The following is a 22,239-nucleotide window of genomic DNA, read 5'->3' as shown; positions in this document are numbered from 1 at the left end:
CTTGTATACCGAACGGCTCTAGTATAGCAAGCTGTAGCTTGCTACTCCCAAGGCGTTAAAGCTATATACGGGAGCTATTATTATTATTAATCATAAATAAGTAAGTACATAGTTGGAAATACAATAATATAATATTTTAGTAACAGTTAATTAGTAGTCTAATATTTTTACTATATTATAATTTATTTTTTAAATCAAAAAAATAGTCGGTATGTGCTCTATTGTTGGTGTTTAAAATGTATGTATTCACAGATTTATTTTTGTTTTGACTATGTTATACTTCTAATGATCTAATAAAACATAAAATGTGGTAAGAAAGCCTATATGTATTAATTTATATTTTATAAGAAATAATTTTGCGCTTGAATAACGTTACCGTTTTAGTTAGCGTTAATAAGTAACGGAACGCTAAAATTATGTTATGCCAAAACTCTCCATTAGTTTCTTCCGGATCACCAGGTGGCTTTCAACAACGGACCTACTTGTTTTATATCAGTGTTCAATCTATATCTAGTACATGACATTAGTCTATGGTTTGAGCTTAAAAAAGTATAGCCTGTTTGGTATATACGTATATTGTATAGCTCAAAAAAGATAGATAAGATTTTTTAATAGAGATCCCTACAAATAGTAGCAAATACTTACTAAAGCGGACACGATCACAATGACGGATCCCAAAGCGTCGCTGAGCACGTGCAGGAACACGCCGCGCATATTCATCTGACCTGCGCCGCCGTGCGAATGACCGTGGTGCGATATGGCCTTGGGAGGCGGAGGAGGTGGCGGCGAGGGAAAAGCCTCGTCGTTCTCGTTATCGTCGGTGAGGGCGAGCTGGGTGAGGCGATTGCGAGAGTGCGACAGGCCGGCCGCCGGTGAGTGCGAGTGACCGTGCGACGCCCCATGTTCTAATATGAAAAAAACGAGCTGTAAGTTTATTAGTTAGTCGATTGAATTGAGGTTATGTTTTGGTGTTCATTGAAAAATGCGTTTCAAATTTATTAATTAATAGTATTCTTTAATACTCAAAATTTCTTTAAAGATATTTATTATTAAATACATTTAAATGCACTTCGTATAATAATTTGAATAATTGTAACAACACAGAGAGCCAAGATTATAGGATACTAGTAGAGGGTGATTCAGGCTTCCGAAAAAGCTCTATATTGTGAATTTCATTTAATTTTTTTTACATACAGGGTGAGTTTCCTAGGGTGTTCTCTATGTGTATCTCGGAAACTACTGGAGATAGAGAGTCAGTTAAATGGGGAAAGAATTGCAGTTTTGTGGGGTCATAAATATGCGCCTTTCAGATTTTCGAAGAAGTTCATGGCTTACTAGATATTTCGAAAAAAAACAAATTTTGGCTATTTTAAAAATTGTCCCTAATTCCATTATAATCTATTTTAGACAAAAAGTGTTCAGATAAAAGTTGTAGATAATCACATTCCTAATGAGTTTGTGTTCTCCGATTTCTTCTAAAGCCTGTCATTTTTGACATATGACACAAACATATGTTTTTTTAAATGGAAACCCACCCTGTATATTTTTTTTCACATATACATATAAAGGCCACTACCATTGAAAGAGCGAAAGTCAGATCTTGTCTTATATTTTCAAAAAAACAATTTTCTCATTAAAAATCGATTTAGGTATAGGAAGTGCATAATAAAACAAAAAGATTAAATAATGATACAAAATACAGGATGTTCCATTTAAAATAGTGGAGAAAAATACAACATTTAGTTTTAACTTGACTTGTATACAGGGTGAGTCTTAAATAAGTGCAAATATTTTTAGGGGTAGTATATTTCGATCCCAGAAAGACGATTATGAGCTTTTTTCGCGAAAGAAAAATTATGAAAATTTAGAATTTCTTTTGGATTTTTTTTAAAATTTTTAGTTAAAAACCATAATTTCTTGATAATATGGCAACCTAGATAGTAGATTAAATTTACAAGAGAGAATACCTAGAAAAGATCCAGTGGTTCTCAAAATTTAAGCAACAAATCATTTTCTTGGAAATTTTCAAAGTAAAATAACTCGGTTATTTTGCACTTATTTAAGACTCGCCCTGTATATCACACAAACCAAGCCACTATTATACAGTACTACCTGTTAAAAAATTTTAATTCTTCGAATTTAGTATTTTAAGAGGCGTATTTTTTATTTTATATTATAAGCAGTAAATTTCGTTTAAAAACGATTATATTTCAAAAACCACTCTGTACTGGGTGGGTCAAATTCGACGCTTTTAAATGGAAACACCCTTTTCTATAGGAGATAGACGAAAACTAATATCGGTGTCTGGAGCTCAATTTTCATCAAAAACATGATGGTGAAAACCGCACATCAATATCCGTTACCGTTTCGGAGTTACGGGGTGTTTTTCAAAAATGTGCATTTTTAACAAATCCCTGTAACTTTTTTCCTATGGAAAATTTTGTATTTCTATGAAAACATTTTTACGTAGAATTTAATGGTTTAAGTATAATTTTTTTAAAATTAACAATTTAAGAGTTATCAACAGAAAAATTCATTTTTTATTTGGGACACCCTCTATATTTTTAATTAACTGAAAAGAATTTAAAATTACCTTTCCAAAAATATAGCACACTTGATATTTTGTTATAATCTCCTTCGAAATACTGAATCTTTAAAAGTTCGCCACTTTTAACTAGTAGGCTTTGGACCCCTTATTGATGATAATGCCCTTAAAATGGAACTCGAAAACATTTTTCCAACAGGACGACGCACCGCCTTTGAACGCTGCAGTTATCAGCAAATTTTTGCAGCCAATTTCAAGAATAATTGAATAGTTAATCAAGATCCCACCCATTGGCCGTCGAGGCCGCCTGACTTAGTGCCCATGTATCTAATCATATGGATATATTTGCAGAAGAATAAAGGTTCCTTATTCTTCCGTATAATCTAGACAAGAATTAGAAATACTTAGCAGTTATGGGAGGGTATCTTTCACCCCCACTGAGTAATGAATTCCGCGAGAAATGTTCAAAAACTGCACCGTCTGTCCATAACAGAAGACGGTTGATCTGTCGAACACCTGTAGCAAAATCTCATGTCTTGGTTTGCTATTTATTTTTATCGTTATTAGATATAGTTTAAATGTCTTGATGTTGGTTAATTATATTTTAAAATGTTATAAAATTCTGCATCTCTCATAGCAAATATTATTTTCGTTTTAATTGATGCTCACAGCTAGAATTTTTTTACATTACAGCCGGCGCCGTTCAAAGCCTACTTATTTAAAGCGGGCGAATGTTTATATACTCTATATCTCGAAGAGGAATCGAGCAAAATCTCAAGTGTGTTACATTTTTGGAAAGGTAATTTTAAATTTTTTTCAATAAATTAAAAATATACAGGGTGTCCCATATAAAAAATTAAATGTTCTGTTCATAATTCTTAAATTATTACATTCTAAGTAAAAAGGTGCTCTGGAGATGTTTTCATAAAAATACAAAATTTTCCATAGCAAAAAAGTTACAGCGATTTGTTAAAAATGCATATTTTTGAAAAACACCCCGTAACTCCGAAACGGTAACAGTTATCGATATGCGGTTTTCACCATCATGTTTTTGACAAAAATTGAGCTCCAGACACCGATATTAGTTTTTGCCTATCTCCTATAAAAATGGGTGTTTCCATTTAAAAGCGTCGAATTTGACCCACCCTCTACAGTATATTATGATTTTTTGGACCGAAATAAGTAGCACCCAGAAATAGAGGCATATCCACTGAGCTAAAAAAATATATAGGTTTCCATTTAAAAATATACAACTTTGGTTTGAAAATATATTGGAATCACCCACATGTCGACAAAAATATTTTCAAAATGTGCGTTGCCCCCATATTATGTTAAAAAATTGAAATTAAATTCACAAACCAAAAACCTAATATAAGGATTGTTTGAAGCCCGAATCTTCCTGTATACAGGGGGTCAAAAAATAGTGTATCTAACTTCGGTGGGTGATTCTACATGTAAAAATAAAACAAAAAGTTCCTATCGACATATGTGCAACCAAAGTTATTTTAATTTCCCTAAACCGTTTTTCTTGAAATTTGAAACTCTTACACATATATTAATGCCAAAGCAAATGGCGATAATGTAAAATTTCGTAATAGTCCTAAAAGGGTACTTTACATTAGGGTAGATAGTACTATTGTTTGTACTTTTAATCCTTGTATATACAGTAATTTCAACAAGTGGAATAAATAAAAAACTAAAATTTTTTTACGTAAAAAAGGAAAGGTTTTGAAGATAATTGCGTTTACGCAAAGTTACTGGCGACTATTCAATGAACACCTAAATAAAGATGGTTGTCAAGTATTATTAAAACATTAGAATTACTAATTAATAGTTGTCTATTATTATTAAACATTAGAATTACATCATTAATGTCTTGAGAATTAATTCATTACAGGAAAAGCATAGAAAATATCTAGAACAAAATGGTATGTTAACAAATTATCTATTTTTTGGTTTAGAAATGATTGATGTTTATTTTTGATAATGAGGAAGATGCATATATTTTATTTTTCGCCAGAAACTGTTCAATTTATTAGAATAAATATGTATAAATGCAAAAAAAAACTTTTTTTCTTGAAAGCAGTACCACAATTTTATAAAACGGGCCATTAAAATACTATGGATAACGCAAACGACGCCTCGCGAATTGAAACGATATTCTATTGGTCTGACGTCCCCCCCGTTCTCGTCGACGCGCGATGGCCAGCAGCAGCCAGACGTGTTCCGTTTATGTACGTACATAAACGTTTTTTTAGTCCCATAAGCAAACGCCAAAATTAAGTTACTTTTTTAAGTGAAACACCCTATATATTTTTGGATTCTTCGGAAATTTCTAGATGTTCTAGATATATTTCATGTATAATATCCTATACCTATCTTCAAATGTTTACGAAAATACCTACAATTTTCTGGACCACCTTTTTTGAGACACCCTGTATAACTAGAATTAATTTTAAAAGAGAGTATATGAAAAACCATGCAACTTTTTTATTTAATGTTTTCTTCTAAAACTTGCAGTTAAGGATCTTAATAAATAATTATTAATTATTTATTAGTAAATGATCTTCACAACAATAAATCGTAAAAATAGAGGATAATTTAACGTTTTTCTTTTCATCTCTTCTCATGGCCTTGGACCATTTTTTTCTGTTTTCGCTCATCCATTACTATTTATAAATATCACTAATTACTAATTATGTATTAATTAACACAAATAACTAAAAATTTGACTCGGATTCAACAGCCTTTAAAAGCAAACTGTGTAAAATAAACACGCGTCTGGCTCCACTCAACCAGAAGAACGGCGGGTGACGTCACAGCGGCAAGGCGCGGTAGAGAGCGTTTACCCGGCCTTTTAAATTAACAATATTTAATTATTTTATATTAGAGGCATTTCTTAACCGATATCAACGATTTTTTTTTGTTCAATTTATAATTATATGAACTATTTTTTAAAACCATTATTTAAAAACATGCATTTTCCTCATTAAGTTCTTAAGGTTAATATTAAGGGTAAGAATAACTGGAAGTATGAACCAACCATAAAACTTTTCAGACAGTTTGTTTCTATTTGACAAACGTATGAAAGAATAACAGTTTTGAGAAGTGTTTACTATCCAAAATTAGCTTTTTTTATAAAATCCACTATAAGCGATACCAATTAAACTTTTAGTTACGCAATCGAGGGTGCAATTTTTAAATTCATTGTTGCCAACCATGGACATATTCGGCGCCAGGTTGACTAACTGGAATTTACCTGACATTGTCATTCGTTTAGACATTTGTTTTGTAATACGAGTTTTTGGTTTATATGAATTGTGTTGCGATACTTTAAGCTTAAACATTTTTACTAGCAGACATTGTTCTTTTTAGCACCTCTTTTAGTGCTAAGTGTACAAGATAGCTTAATTGCCGTTGAAAAAAAAACTGATCGCAAACTTATTAGAATATATTGAACGGAAAAGCGGTAGTAATGGCCCCTTATGACCCTATGTTTAAGCCCCCCTATGTTTAAGTGTTGTTAGGGGGGTGAGTTTTGTTAAGTAACTAAAAGTTTATTTGGTTTATGTATATTGTAAGCATATTATAAGACAATTCAAGTTTCTACAGTATTCATAACAAATTCATAGGCAAACTGATATTTCTTTATTCCTCAAATAGAACTAAATTGTGTCAAAATATCAAACTATAGTAAATTCAACCTCAAGATGCACCAAACGTAAACAGAGACATGAGGCAAGCACGTGAACAGGAACGCTGTAGTAATATAACCAGGACCGCACTAAGGTCGGATATTTCAAATCATAAAATTATTATGTATATTTTTATGATTTTTTTTACTATTGTTTATATTTTATGATGGAAATTTATATTATATAAATGGGTAATTATTGGGAAAACTGAAATCGACCTATTTTCACCAAAATTGGTATACACCCTATTTTGAGGTCGTAGATTACGAATCTGACCAAACCTAACCAACCAGCGGTCTCTTACCGTTTTTCAGAAAAACGGAAAATAATTTCAACATTGAATTTTTCTTTATTTCAGCCCTATAAAGTAATAATTTCACTATATTTTTATTATATCATAGTTTATCTAAAAGCCACACTAGATTGAGGATTGAAAAATGTCCAAAATTTTACTGAAAAACACTTTTCTTAACAAAATAACAAAGAAAATTGGGACCAGATGGAAGTTTGAGATTTCATATATTCTTCTCTCTCTCTCCTATGTAATGAGAGAGACAAATATTTGAATTTTTTCGGGTGATTAGGGATTTTAAATAAATTACCTATTATGAGATTTGACAATAGTTAAATATACCTGTATCTACAAAGTTACGCGGAAGAGTTTTAATTACATTGCTTTCAACTTCTATGCTTAGGGGGTTGATATTTTTATGTTATATTAAAAAAAGATTAACCCCCTTCGCAAAGAAGTTATATAAATACTATTTATAAGCACGAAGTTGCATGAAAGAGTTTTGATTGCACTGGTTTCAACTTCTTTGCGGAGGGGTTAGTCTTTTTTTATATAATATAACAAAAAAATATTAACACCCTCCGCATAGAAGTTGTAACCAATGCGAACAAAACTCTTTCGTGCCACTTCGTGGTTATAAATAGTCAGATCTCGTTGGTAAAATAGCAGTTATGGGAAGGAGCCGTTCCTCAGGCAACCGCCTTTGGTAATCCCAGAATGAGCGAAAAAACACGCTAAATTTACGTTCATCATTGGCAACGTTGCTTTAAATGCCAGAAACACATAACCCAACATTTTCAGATTGTTTACAAATTTATTTTGCAAATTTTCCTCCATTATGCATAGAATTGGTCAAAAAAGTAACAGAAAATAGCAAAAACATCATTGTTTATTGAATACCTAACAAAGTATGTGCTAAAAAACCTTAAAAATATGAGAAATTAAGTAAAATTCTATGTTGAAACTATTTTCCGTTTTTCTGAAAAACGGTAAGAGACCGCCAGGAAAAATGTTCAGATTCGTAATCTACGACCTCAAAATAGGGTGTATACCAATTTTGGTAAAAATCGGACGATTTCCAGTTTTCTCAATAATTACCTTTAATTATTAACTACATATAATTAGAGAAATAAAGTGATGGGAAGGGGCGGGAATATTAAAATATTACATTACTCTTTGGCACGACCGATTTTAACAAATTTGGTGTTTTTTAAAAGGGCTTAATTTGTCCTTAAAATAATTATCTTTTTATTTGGTACTACTGATTTTTTTTATTTCCATTATTGACAGCAATATCTGAATATCGGTATAAATAGGTATCTGTTTCTATAATACTATTTGCAAAAAATGCAATGATGTAAATGTTTTTACATCATTTAAAAGACCCATTGCATTATAACATAATTTAATACATTTTAGTTGACAAAAAAGCACTTAGTTTTAACTTGCTTTCGTAGCCTGCTGTATTATCCGTTTTAAAGTATAACGACTTTTTTTTGAAAAACTAGTCAAAAAAAACTTCTATTTTTAAACGTAACATTTATTAACATTAGATTTACAAAATTTATAATTTTATTAACATTTACAAAATAATAATTTTATATAAAATATATAACTTTTGACTTTTTGTAGTAGGTACGTTGTTGTTATAATGTATTAGAAAACATTTGGCGAGAAAAATAATACAAACGAACGTACTCTCATGAGCATCAGCTAACGACTGCCTTTATTATACCAAAGCCAAATATATACGTTATAAAACAATGTTGCCACTTATTTTCCTAACCTTTGAGATTATATTTACAACACCCCCACTATCTCAAATGGTTAAGAGGTAAAACCCAGTTTCTTAATAAAATAAGAATGCTTAATTCTAGCTAAACCCTTCGTTAATATATCTGCTACCATTTCATCAGTTTGTTGGTAATGGATTGTTATCATTCCGTTTGTAATACATTCTCTAATAAAATGATAGCGTACATCAATATGTTTTGTTCGCTTATGGAACAATGGATTCAAAGCAAGTTTTTGTGCACTCTGATTGTCATTATATATTGTAACACTATCGTGAAAATCAATTATTTCACCTAGAATATTTTCAAATAAACTGCTTCTTTTGAAGCCTCGCTAAGACCTATATATTCTGCCTCAGTACTGCTTAATGCAACAGTTCTTTGTTTACAACTTTGCCAAGAAATAGACCCACCACATAGTTTAAATACATATCCTGTGTATGATTTCCTATCACAATCATTAGCCCAATCAGAATCCACAAAGTTCTGCGTCATATAACAAACAACGAGCTTTTTCCACTATGGTTCTATTCATCCGCTCACTCATACCATTTTGCTGCGGAGTATAAGCATTTGTTTGCTGATGCAAAATTCCTTGATTCTTATAATACTCTTGAAAAAACTTCCCATCAAACTCTGTCCCTTGATCAGTACCGAAACTTTTATCTGTCTAACAATTCCTTTGATTTTCTACATATTCTTTAAACTCCTTGAATTTTTCAAAAGCTTCATCTTTACTTTTAAGAAAAATATGTAAACAATTTAAATTTCGTATAGTAGTCATCTTCTAATATCATAAAATCTTGAGCCCCCTATAGATGTCACTTCCATCGGACCACATAAGTCCCCATGAATAACTTCTAAAATAGATTTTGCTCTATTGCCCTTATGATTAAACGGTAGTCTCATTTGCTTACCTTGACAACAGATTTCGCAAATGCCTGAGTCACTTTGTGATAAACTTCCTGTATAATCAAAACCCTCAACTAAGCCATTCTTCATAGAATTCAGGTACTTGTAATTTAAATGTCCAAAACGCCTGTGCCAAATTTCTCCTGGGACTGCTAATCCTGCTACTAGTTTTGTATGTGGCTCCACAATATCTAACTTGTAAACATTTCCTACTAAACTAGCTGTAGCTACCAGTTCGTTTCTGCTATTAAAAATGTTACACCCAGTTTTGTGAAAAACAACTCTGTTATTATTCTTTATTAACTGGCTCACAGACAATAAATTAGTCATTAAGTCCGGTACGTAGAATACATCATTCACTTTAATTAAATGTTGCTTATCTTTCACTAATGTCGTGAGTTCTGTGTCACCACCACATTTAATAGCTAAACTATTCCCATTTGCCACTGTAATTTTGACTGGAACTTCTTACATTTTTAAACAATTTCTTTGAGCTGTAAGATGAGCACTGCAACCTGAATCAATGTACCAGTCTGATTTCTCAAATTTTCCAGTAAGAAAAACAGCATTAAAAGCACTAGATGTATTATCTTTACTGTAAGCTTTCTTCTCTGGACATCGGTTCATAAAATGCCCCATCTTCTTACATCTATAGCAGATAACCTCACTTTTTCCTTTATTTACATTTTGTGCTTTCCATTGTTGCCACTGTTACCACGACCGCTGTCATTTCGATGATTCCATTTGCCCGAAATGTTACTCGCAAACGCACTACCCGCACTTGACGTTGACGCCCCACTAACGCCATCTAGATGTATTGCCCAATAATTTTGACTCGACGGAATCTGCAGTTATACAATTCCGGAGTGTTCAATTGCAATAACCATCGGTTCATATTTGTCGGTTAAACCAGCAAGCATCAAACTTCCAATAAACTCTTCAGTCAGTTTAAAAGCACTTCTTTCTAGTTTCTGAGCTGTATCGATTATTTTGTTAACATAAGACTCCATCGATTCACAATTTTCAAGTCTCAACGAAATTCAAATTCCGAACTAAACTAATTTTTCGCGCGAAACCCGAATCTTCATAGAGTTTTTTTAACTTATCCCATACATCTTTAGCCGATTTAGTGTCCTTTACATGGATAAATAACGTAGGATCAACTGTTAAAATTAACTTAGCTTTGGCCTTAGCTTACACAATCAGAATCTGTCTCTGAGCCATCAAGACCATCGCTCGTCAAGACCCATCAACGGAACGAACACACTCTTTCACTGCAAAAAAGCATCTGATAATTACGACCCCGTTAGCCCGCAGGAACACTAGAATAACTAGTTCACTGCCCAATCCCCCCCCCGCGTGTAGCACTCAAAGAATGACTCGTTTCCCGGGTCTTTTCTTCGCTTTTTTTAAACACGTTCTGGGTCCATAACCGCTTTTATAAAATGTATAGAAAACACTTTGGACCGGGAAAAATAATACAAACGATACGTACTCTCACGAGCATCAGCTAACGACTGCCTTTATTATACCAAAGCCAAATATAAACGTTATAAAAATGTTGCCCACTATTTTTCCTAACCTTTTGCAGATTATATACAACATAACGTGTGTAACTGAATTGTAAAGAATATTTTATGCAAAACATAAATATTATTTTCTCTATTGTAACTTGTAACTTGTACGAAGTGATCAACAATTATTATTGAAATAGTTTTTTTTTTTTTTTTTTTTTTTTTTTTTTTTTTTTAAATTTAAAAAAAAGCATTTTTTTTTTATTTTACCAAACAGTATTCCTTAACGCGCTATGCAAGCCGACCCTGTAAAAAATCTCAACCGCCTTCCTCAACGGCTCTATGGCTGGCCGGCCAATCAGGGTAGATTTCGCCGCTGGCTCTCGCCTGACACGTGCTGATCACCCACTGTGCATTTGTTTATACTGGTGCATTTTGAATTTGAATACAGTTTAGTCATTTTTCCTGTTAAACAAGTCAAGTGATAGGACCCATAAACTTTATTTTTTATTAAAATAGTATATTATTAAATCAAATGCACTGGAAAGGGGAACTTACCGTGAAATAGTGCTAAACCTACAAGATTGACTAAAAGACCTATTCCTCCGACAATGACTAACAGAGGAGGATCGTGGATAGTTTCCACTTCTATAAATCTCTTACACGCTTCCACTGTAATGGAGAAGCATAGTGCTACTAAAAATACTGCATTTACAAGGGCTCCTAAGACTTCAGCCCGGGCCCAGCCGAATGTGTTTTTGGACCACTTTTTTGGCGACATCTATAACAACAATAAACCAAATAAATATAAACTTCTTTCGGGTTTTTCTTATTACCGATTCTGAACCGTCCTAGAACTATGTTGTAGCACACATTATACAGATTATAAACTTATCATCAAAAGCATTGTTTTTCGTGGTTCCAATTTTCGGAGTCGCGCACTAGTTAGGTTACTAGTTTGCGCACATAGCACGCCCACTTATGGCCTCTAAAATTGTGCACAGCGCCTGACCGGCCCAGTTATTACGCTGTTTAATTAAACGTTACATTTACATTTTTACCAAGAGACCTTTTTTACGTAAAAAAAACGTCGTAAATGTATATTTTTTACTCACTAGTTTTATACAGGTACGGACGAAAGGTTATTACTCTTCTAACTAGTTAAAAAAATGTAGGTGGCGCCCTCTACAAGTAGGAGTCATATTGACATCAAAATCAAATTTCTCATGTCAAACAACTCCCAGACACCAATTATCATCCAAATATTGACGATACTTTAGAAATTATTTGGAAAAAATGAAACTTCTGCACCCTGTATCTCCGAAACTACGGACCACCCTGTAGAACTACATATGTTACGCAACAGAAAATATGCGGAATTTTTTTATTTGTGCATGCGTTGTAGTTGTTGTTCTAGGATAGTTCAGAAACGGTAATTATGAACAACCCGAAGTAAGCCGTAATACATATTAATATCATAAATAATGTCCTTATTGAATATAGATTTATACACTTACTCGTACTGACACAAACGCTACTACCAATGCCGCCACGTCGCTTAACATATGAAAACTATCTGCTACTAATGCCATAGAGTTGGTAATGTAGCCGACTACTATTTCCACGAAAAAGAAAAAAGTAGTAAGCCATAACATCGACAACAGCCGACATTTTTTCCCAGTAAATCGACCCATATCGATGGTTTACTCTGGAACAAAAAAACAATAAAATTAATACAACTTGTCAAAAACACAGAAGTCAGTCAGTTTTGTTCGTTGTCGTTCTGCAAAATTTTACTTGAAGTCTGAATAGTTACTATTTATAATACTGTTAAAAACAATAATTTTAATACTTGTTTCTGAATATAAAATTTTCCAATAAATATATTTCGATTGTTTAATAATAATAATTAAAACAGCAATTAATAAATTTAAACTGTACATCATAAATTAACCTTAAATATCACATAATAACGTCTAATAAATATTTTTTTTTTCAAACATCACAAAAGTATTAATTTTTGCGATGTGATTGACAATAAAAAAACGTCATTTTAACGCCTGGGCTTAAAAATGAAGTACTTTTATACCTAAGCATAAAAGTACGAAATAGCTATTTATGTAACAAGTGGCGAAATGAATGGTTTCTAAGGCATTGTTTATGCATTGTTTAATGACAAAGTTCTGTCAGATTCAAACGTAGCCGTATTTCTTAAAAAGTTTTGTGAAAAAATGTGTGATAATGACGACTCTTTGGATATTCAACAAGCTGCTGAAACTGCGCTATCCACGTTAGTGCCCAAGAAGTCGAAAAACTTATACGAGAACAACAAAACCACCTACAACAACTTTGAAACCTGGGTCAAAGAAAAACATGACATACTTTTAGGCACTAGTGCCTAAACAAGTGTCACTTTTACATACTAGTGCCTAAAAGAATGTCATTTCGAATTTCAAATAAATATCAAAAACTGTCAATTTCGAAACGCTTTCACAAAAATATATTATTACACTGACATCAAGTCTCAAATTCAACGAGTGTAACCATAGTTTCTCGATATACAGGGTGAGTCTTAAATAAGTGCAAATATTTTCAGGGCTGGTAGATCTCGATAAAAGAAACAAATTTTCTCTTTACCATTCTTAAAATAAGTCCAAAATAACCGAGTTATTTAAGTTTGAAAATTAAAAAAAAATGATTTTTTTTGGAAATATTTTGAGAGCCACCGGATTTTTTCTGTATTTGCATCTCTTTTAGTACCGTAACTATGGTAATATCAGAGATTAAGAAATTATACCGTGGGGAAATTTGCGGTGAACAGGCAGTTCTAAAAAGTTTTCGAAAAATATACAGGAAAATTTAAAAGAAAATGCACGATTTTCAACATCTTTTTTTTTGAGAAAAAAAAACTCATAGCCGTGTTCCTGGGGTCGAAATATACTACTCCTGAAAATATTTGTACTTATTTAAGACTCACCCTGTATAATTACAAGGTATTATTTTTAACTCTTTTTTATATTATTTGCAACGTATGAAATTGTTTAAAAAAAAATTTGGTGACGTTTGAAAAAAAAAGCCACATAAACTCTAATTTTTACTCTTAAAAAAACAATAAACTATTTTAATTATTTTAAACCATTATAATATACTAGCGTGTACCAGCGACTTCGTTCACGTCGAATTAATCATTTATAATGGTGATGATAAAGCAAAGCAAGAATTTCCATTAACTTACAAACTGGATAACATTTTCTCATATTTATGTCAGCATGAGAAAAAACAATATGGCGATATTATTATATAACTAGTAATATTTGAGGGGTAGTTTCATCTCGTGAGAATTTGACTTTCGAAAAATCTGTTCGCCAAAAATAAGCTTTTTACGTCAAGTAGTTTAAGCAGAATCGTAGTTAAAAAATTACCCAACTTTTTGGAATACCCTGTATGATTTTTTAAAAAATTTCAAAATATGTAAAAAAACAAATAAATTATGCTTGTCCAAGCGTTTTCCCGAAAGACTAACCGTTTTTTAAATAACAAATATTGTAATATTTGAGGGGCGTTTTCCCCCTCTTGGAATTTGAGATTTGAGAAACCCCTCCTTATCGATCTCTACACCTCACAGTCAATCCGTTTGCCAAAAATCAGCTTTAAACGTCAAGCAGTTTAAGCAGAATCGTGATTACTCAGTGGTCATATTTTATGAAACACCCTGTATAAATTTATCAAAAATCTTAAAATATGTAAAAAAACAAAATAAAATATACGTGTTTAAGCGTTTTCTCGGAAACTTGACCGTTTTTTAAATAAAAAATATTGTAATATTTGAGGGGTGGTTTCACCCTCTTGGAACTGGAATTTCGAAAAATCCCTTCTTATCGAACCTCTACACCCTAGAATCAACCTGTATGTCAAAATTGAGCTTCATACGTTGAGTGGTTTGAGCAGGATCGTGATTAATCAGTATGTCAGTCACTTAAGGATTTTATATATTAGTATAGATTAAATTATGTAAATAATTTATTAATGCTAAAATCGAAATCGACAAAATATCAATATGCAACTTTTAATTGGCATTAAAAGGCCTATACAATTTTGCTAACAAAAGAAAAAAAGGCATTGGCGCACATGTTTTTTTTAGAAAAATATTCCAGTGAAAACATATCTATACTAATATATAAAATCCTTAAGTGACTGACATACTGATTAATCACGATCCTGCTCAAACCACTCAACGTAAGAAGCTCAATTTTGGCATACAAGTTGATTCTAGGGTGTAGAGGTTCGATAAGAAGGGATTTTTCGAAATTCCAGTTCCAAGAGGGTGAAACCACCCCTCAAATATTACAATATTTTTTATTTAAAAAACGGTCAAGTTTCCGAAAAACGCTTAAACACGTATATTTTATTTTGTTTTTTTACATATTTTAAGATTTTTAAAAATGTATACAGGGTGTTTCGAAAAATCTGGTCATTGATTAATCACGATCCTGCTTAAAGCGCTTCACGTAAAAAGCTGATTTTTGGAAAACAGATTGACTTTAGGGTGTTCTAGATGTTCGATAAGAAGGGATTTTTCGAAACTCGAATTCTAAGGGTGTGAAACTATCCCTCAAATATTAAAATATTTTTTATTTAAAAACCGGTGAGTTTATCGGAAAAACTCTTAAACACGTATATTTTATTTTGTAGTTTTACATATTTTAAGATTTTTTATAAATTTATACAGGGTGTTTCATAAAATATGACCACTGAGTAATCACGATTCTGCTTAAACTGCTTAACGTTTAAAGCTGATTTTTGGCAAACGGTTTGACTGTGGGGTTTAGAGGTTCGATAAGGAGGGGTTTCTCGAATCTCAAATTCCAAGAGGGTGAAAACGCTCCTCAAATATTACAATATTTGTGATTTAAAAAACGGTTACTCTTTCGGGAAAACGCTTGGACAAGCATAATTTATTTGTTTTTTTTACATATTTTGAAATTTAAAAAAAATCATACAGGGTGTTCCAAAAAGTTGGGTAATTTCTTAACCACGATTCTGCTTAAACTGCTTGACGTAAAAAGCTTATTTTTAGCAAACGGATTTTTCGAAAGTCAAATTCCAACGAGATGAAACTACCCATCAAATATTACCAAGTTATATAATAATATCGCCATATTGTTTTTTCTCATGCTGACATAAATGTGAGCAAATTTTATCCAGTTTGTATGTTAATGGAAATTCTTGCTTTGCTTTATCATCACCATTACAAATGATTAATTCGACGAGAACGAAGTCGCTGGTACAAGCTAGTTTATTATAAAATTCTATTAAAATCTATAACATTGATATTCAGTTATAACTAGAGCAAGTTAAAAAAATAATGGTATTTAAGATAATTACAAATGGCTTATTTTTAAGAGTTTTAACATTCTGTAACTTTAAAAGTATGCATTATAGGAACTTTTTTCATATATTTTGATGAGGAATCAATCACTGTAGCCAGTTAATGACCATAAAATTTTTTAAAGGTTGATATTCGACTTGGAATAAGGGTACAAACACAGTGCACTTAATCGCCGTTTTAAAACAGTGCTTAAAACGTGCGCGTATGATGTATCGCAGCAAGCATCGCATCGAGATGCCCCACTATGTTTGTACCACAGTTTAAAGAATATAAATATTATATTCTTTAAACTGTGGTTTGTACCCTTAGGGTGCCTAAGAAACAGTACCTAGAAGCATCTCGATGCGAAGGATGGATCGCGGCGAGCATCGCATCGAGATGCCCCACCATTTGCCCCACCCTAAGGTAAATTAATAAAATTGCATTTATCTCATCCAGGAGACCGAAATCAACAAAATATCAAGAAATAACTTTTAATCGGCATTAAACGGTCTACAAAACTTTGCTAACAAGAACAAAAAAAGGTAATGGCGCACGTTTCTTTTTTAGAAAAATATTCCAGTGATAACTACCCTCAAAATTTCATTCGAATCACTAAAAGCACTTGGAAGAAAATTATAATAAATCGAAATAAAAATGAAGACTTTAACCCCCTGTAGCTAAGAAAAAAAAACAGAATTGGACCTACATCAATCGGAGAAGTACATTGTTAATGTATCTGAATTTTAACGTTTAAAAAATCCAAATAAGCCTGCCAAAATATTAGTATTGAAATAATACAAGTTCGTCCAATGCATTTTAACATTTTAATATCGTAAGGTCACTTTTGGACGGTCATCACATATTCTAATTGCGTCAAGGTGAAGAAAGTGATTAAATTAGTGTCATAATGTAATCGCAATAATTATTAGCATTTAGTATTGTTTACCCAGTCGGCTATTAACAAATAATGAAACACTAACCTTAATATTGAGAAATCAAGTGATCTATTTTGGATTATTTAGTCTCTACTATTCAAAATATTAATGAATAACATAATAATGTTTTTTTTTCATTGCTTTAAACCATTCAAAAAATACGAGATTGTGAGTGATCATTATTTTAGGTTCATTTTTTAAACAGAATGAAGAAGTTAAGGATTATAAACTTAAGAAGAGACTTAATATGCTACAGAGTGTAAAGAAATAAGTACGAAAAAAATCTAGGTGATTGTTTATTAATAAATTCATTAAAAAAATAAACAGCGGTTGTGGTTGCCAATTTGTTATTTAAAAAACACTGTAATTTTTGGATATTACATGAAAGTCTAAGCACATTTTGTGTATAATGTCTTATATGTATCTAAGATTAGCCGGTTTTGAAATGATAACAATTTTATATTAAAAATGACATTTGCAGAGAGAAAGATCTGCTAACTTGTGATCCGCTTAATAGATTTAAAAAAAATCACAGACGAATAGGCCTACTAATTGTTTAAACACACAGTGGAGTAATTAATTTAAATTTTTCTGTTGAGTGTATAATATGAAGTAATGTAGTTTTTTTAATATCCCTAGTTCTGTTAGTGTTACTAATATTTATTAAAATCAAACCTATGTCGTTACTTTTTAAATTTTAAAGAGTTCTAATGCAGGGTCGATATGGCATTATAACAATAGTGACCAAAGCCACCTCATGATATTAAAAAAAAATAACATCATAAAGTATACACCATAATTGAAAACATTGCAAATTGTTCGTGGCAAGTTCATTTCGCTCTTAAAAATCAACCAAAGCATGTGTTAACATGAGTCAAAAAACCAAATGGTCAGGAGATATGGTTCTGATCGAAGGTTTTAGGAAAATTTGCTCACAAAATTATTGCACCAGGTGTTTTAAAGATAGGATAAAAAACAACTCTAACTATTAACCCCGTATAATAAGTCAAATACTAAAGTTGATAATAAACTGAATTTACGAATTAAAGTTGATATATTTAATTTTTTTAAATATATACAGGGTGAGTTTTCTACGATGTTCTCTATGGGTATCTCGGAAACTATACTGGAGATAGAGAGTCGGTTATATGGGGAAATAATTGCAGTTTTGTGGGGTCCTAAATATGCGCCTAGATATTTAGAAGATGTTTCGAAAAAAAGATAGATATTAAAAAAAATTTTTTTCGCTATTTTAAAAATTGTCCCCAATTCCATTATAATCTATTTTAGACAAAAAGTTTTCAGATAATCACATCTCCAATGAGTATGTGTTTTCCGATTTTTTATAAAGTCTGTCATTTTTGACATATGACACAAACATGTTTTTAACTTTTTTTTTGTTTAACCAGAATCGTGGTTAAGAAATTACCCAACTTTTTGGAACACCCTGTATGAATTTTTAAAAAATTTCAAAATATGTAAAAAACCAAATAAATTATGCTTGTCCAAGCGTTTTCCCGAAGGACTAACCGTTTTTTAAATAACAAATATTGTAATATTTGTGGGGCGTTTTCACCCTCTTGGAATTTGAGATTCGACAAACCCCTCCTTATCGAACCTCTACACCCCACAGTCAATCCGTTTGTCAAAAATCAGCTTTAAACGTCAAGCAGTTTAAGCAGAATCGTGATTACTCAATGGTCATATTTTATGAAACACCCTGTATATATTTTTAAAAAATCTTAAAATATGTAAAACAACGAAATAAAATATACGTGTTTAAGAGTTTTTCCGGAAAACTCACCGGTTTTTAAATAAAAAATATTCTAATATTTGGTTATATTTTATGAAACACCCTGTATAAATTTATAAAAAATCTTAAAATATGTAAAACAACAAAATAAAATATATGTGTTTAAGAGTTTTTCCGAAAAACCCACCGGTTTTTAAATAAAAAATATTTTAATATTTGAGGGATAGTTTCACCCCCTTAGAATTCGAGTTTCGAAAAATCCCTTCTTATCGAACCTCTACACCCTATAGTCAATCTGTTTTCCAAAATTCAGCTTTTTACGTCGAGCGCTTTAAGCAGGATCGTGATTAATCAATGACCAGATTTTTCGAAACACCTTGTATACATTTTTAAAAAATCTCAAAATATAAAAAAAACTAAGTAAAATATACGCGTTTAAGCGTTTTTTCGGAAACTTGACCGTTTTTAAATAAAAAATATTGTAATATTTGAGGAGTGGTTTCACCCTCTTGGAACTGGAATTTCGAAAAATCCCTTCTTATCGAACCTCTAGACCCTAAAGTCAATCTGTTTTCCAAAAATCAGCTTTTTACGTCAAGCGCTTTAAGCAGGATCGTGATTAATCAATGACCAGATTTTTAAAAACACCCTGTATACATTTTTAAAAAATCTTAAAATATGTAAAAAAACAAAATAAAATATACGTGTTTCGGAAACTTGACCGTTTTTTAAATAAAAAATATTGTAATATTTGAGGGGTGGTTTCACCCTCTTGGAACTGGAATTTCGAAAAATCCCTTCTTATCGAACCTCTAGACCCTAAAGTCAATCTGTTTTCCAAAAATCAGCTTTTTACGTCAAGCGCTTTAAGCAGGATCGTGATTAATCAATGACCAGATTTTTCAAAACACCCTGTATACATTTTTAAAAAATCTTAAAATATGTAAAAAAACAAAATAAAATATACGTGTTTCGGAAACTTGACCGTTTTTTAAATAAAAAATATTGTAATATTTGAGGGGTGGTTTCACCCTCTTGGAACTGGAATTTCGAAAAATCCCTTCTTATCGAACCTCTACACCCTAGAATCAACCTGTATACCAAAATTGAGCTTCTTACGTTGAGTGGTTTGAGCAGGATTGTGATTAATCAGTATGTCAGTCACTTAAGGATTTTATATATTAATATAGATTTTGTAAACTTTGTTAACCATACCGCATAAATAAATTTAAAATGGATAGGTCAGGTGATCGAGGAGGCCCACGCAATTGGTCCAATTCTTCCTATCCCTTAGATTGCATAATTATGATATAAATAATTTTTAACATTTCTTTTATTAAGAAGGGGGCTAGTGAAAGTCATGTTGAAACAACTCTATTGATGCGCGAGTCCCTAAATTTTTTAAAAACTATTTTTATTATTATTATTAAACAATTAATTTCTAGCATGTCTCGAAAACCGTTCTCTAAAAAACGTAAGTAACGTTCACTGGTCAACGTATCCTCGAAAATGTATGCCAAGAAAAGTTGAACCAATAATCCTACACGCTTTTCTTCATTCAAAATTCATATTTACAATTTTTGTTCATTTTAATTTACAAAGTTTGGATGTGGCAATTTCACATTTCTGAGAGCAACGGCGATTGAACTTGTTTCCATGGCTAACTAAGTGAAATTATTTAAAAATTATAAGAATTGGCTATAAATCAGTAATTTTTCGAAAAAAAAAACATAATATAGCTTATATCGCTGAAAAGCTAAAAAATGGCGCTTTTTATGAAGTCATGGCCAATTATGGTTTCCATTTAAAAAATTGTTTGTGTCATATGTATTTAAAATTAAATACAAGGTGAGTTTTCTACGATGTTCTCTATGGGTATCTCGGAAACTACTGGAGACAAATAGTCGGTTAAATGGGGGAAGAATTGCAATTTTGTGGGGTTATAAATAATAAATATACGCCTTTCAAATTTTTGAAAAAGTTCATGGCTTACTAGATATTTCGAAAAAAAACAAATTTCATTTGGCTCAATATTTTAAAAATGATCCCTAATTCCATTATAATCTATTTTAGACAAAAAGTTTTCAGATAAAAGTTGTAGATAATCACATCCTTAATGAGATTGTGTTCTCCGTTTTTTCTAAAGCCTGTCATTTTTGACATATGACACAAAGTTATGTTTTTTTTAAATGGAAACCATAGTTGGCCATGACTTCATAAAAAGCGCCATTTTTAAGCTTTTCAGCGATATAATAAGCTATAATATGTTTTTTTTGCGAAAAATTACTGAGTTATAGCCAATTTTTATCTTTCTTGACTAATTTCACTTAGTTGGCGTGGTCTCGGGCGTGGTATTCTTATTCTGTTATTTATTTAATTATTATAATTTATAACTTATAAAAAGACAGAATATTTTCATTTTCAACGGTTCTTTACAATTTCCATTAGCAAAATAAAAACACTAAATTACACCAATACACCAAAACACTTTTACTTTACAGTGTAAAAGTAAAAGTGTTTTGGTGTATTGTAGTGATTTAGTGTTTTTATTTTGCTGTGTAACACCAAAGGTTCCAACCCTCAACTGTAATTTCCATTACACAAACTAAAACTTGAAAAAATAGTATCACTACATACACTTTAAGTTATTTTAGAAAATGTTCAAAAATATACCACATAAAATCTAAAATGGATAGATCAGGTGATCGAGGATGCAATTGCCCATGCAATTAGTCCACCTCTGCCTATCCCCGAGTTTTGAAGTTGATATAAATAATTTTTTACATTTCTTTCACACGCTTTTCTTCATTTTAAAAATTCATATTTACAATTTTTGGTTATTTTAATTTACAATGAGTTTGGATGTGACATGTGACAATTTGACATTTCTGAGAGCAAAGACGATGGAACTTGTTTCCATGGCTAACTAAGTGAAATTGTTTAAAAATGGTAAAAATTGGCTATAACTCAGTAATTTGTCGAAAAAAACATATTATGGCTTATATCGCTGAAAAGCTTAAAAAATGGCGCTTTTTATGAAGTCATGGCCAACTATGGTTTCCATTTAAGAAAATATGTTTGTGTCATATGTCAAAAATGACGGGCTTTAGAAAAAAGCGGAGAACACAATCTCATTAAGGATGTGATTATCTACAACTTTTATCTGAAAATTTTTTGTCTAAAATATATTATAATAGAATTAAGGGACCATTTTTAAAATAGCCAAAATTTGTTTTTTTCAAAATATTTAGTAAGCCATGAACTTTTTCAAAAATCTGAAAGGTGCATATTTATGACCCCACAAAACTGCAATTTTTTCCCAACTAGACCGACTCTCTATCTCCAGTAGTTTCCGAGATACCCATAGAGAACATCGTAGAAAACTCACAAACTCACCCTGTATATAAAAAAATAAAATTTAAAATATTT

The 22,239-nt window shown here is 31.4% G+C and overlaps 1 protein-coding gene across 2 annotated transcripts in view; it reads right to left on the bottom strand.

Annotated features, from left to right (window-relative positions):
* The window catches only part of LOC115890806 (zinc transporter 1), a 97,825-nt gene that overhangs the window by 24,430 nt on the left and 51,156 nt on the right, over positions 1-22,239 (bottom strand). For both annotated transcript variants that reach the window (XM_030911158.1, XM_030911164.1), the window contains exons 2-4: positions 12,269-12,459; positions 11,310-11,532; positions 646-905 (exon numbers count right to left, since the gene is read on the bottom strand). In XM_030911158.1, coding sequence (XP_030767018.1) covers positions 646-905; positions 11,310-11,532; positions 12,269-12,445 — 660 coding nt within the window. In that variant the 5' untranslated portion in view covers positions 12,446-12,459. The remainder of the gene's footprint in view (positions 1-645; positions 906-11,309; positions 11,533-12,268; positions 12,460-22,239) is intronic.

Source organism: Sitophilus oryzae, unplaced genomic scaffold, assembly GCF_002938485.1.
Source record: "Sitophilus oryzae breed Bouriz unplaced genomic scaffold, Soryzae_2.0 scaffold_1178_pilon_pilon, whole genome shotgun sequence".
NCBI lineage: Eukaryota > Metazoa > Arthropoda > Insecta > Coleoptera > Curculionidae > Sitophilus > Sitophilus oryzae.
This window is presented reverse-complemented; position numbering and strand designations above follow the sequence as displayed.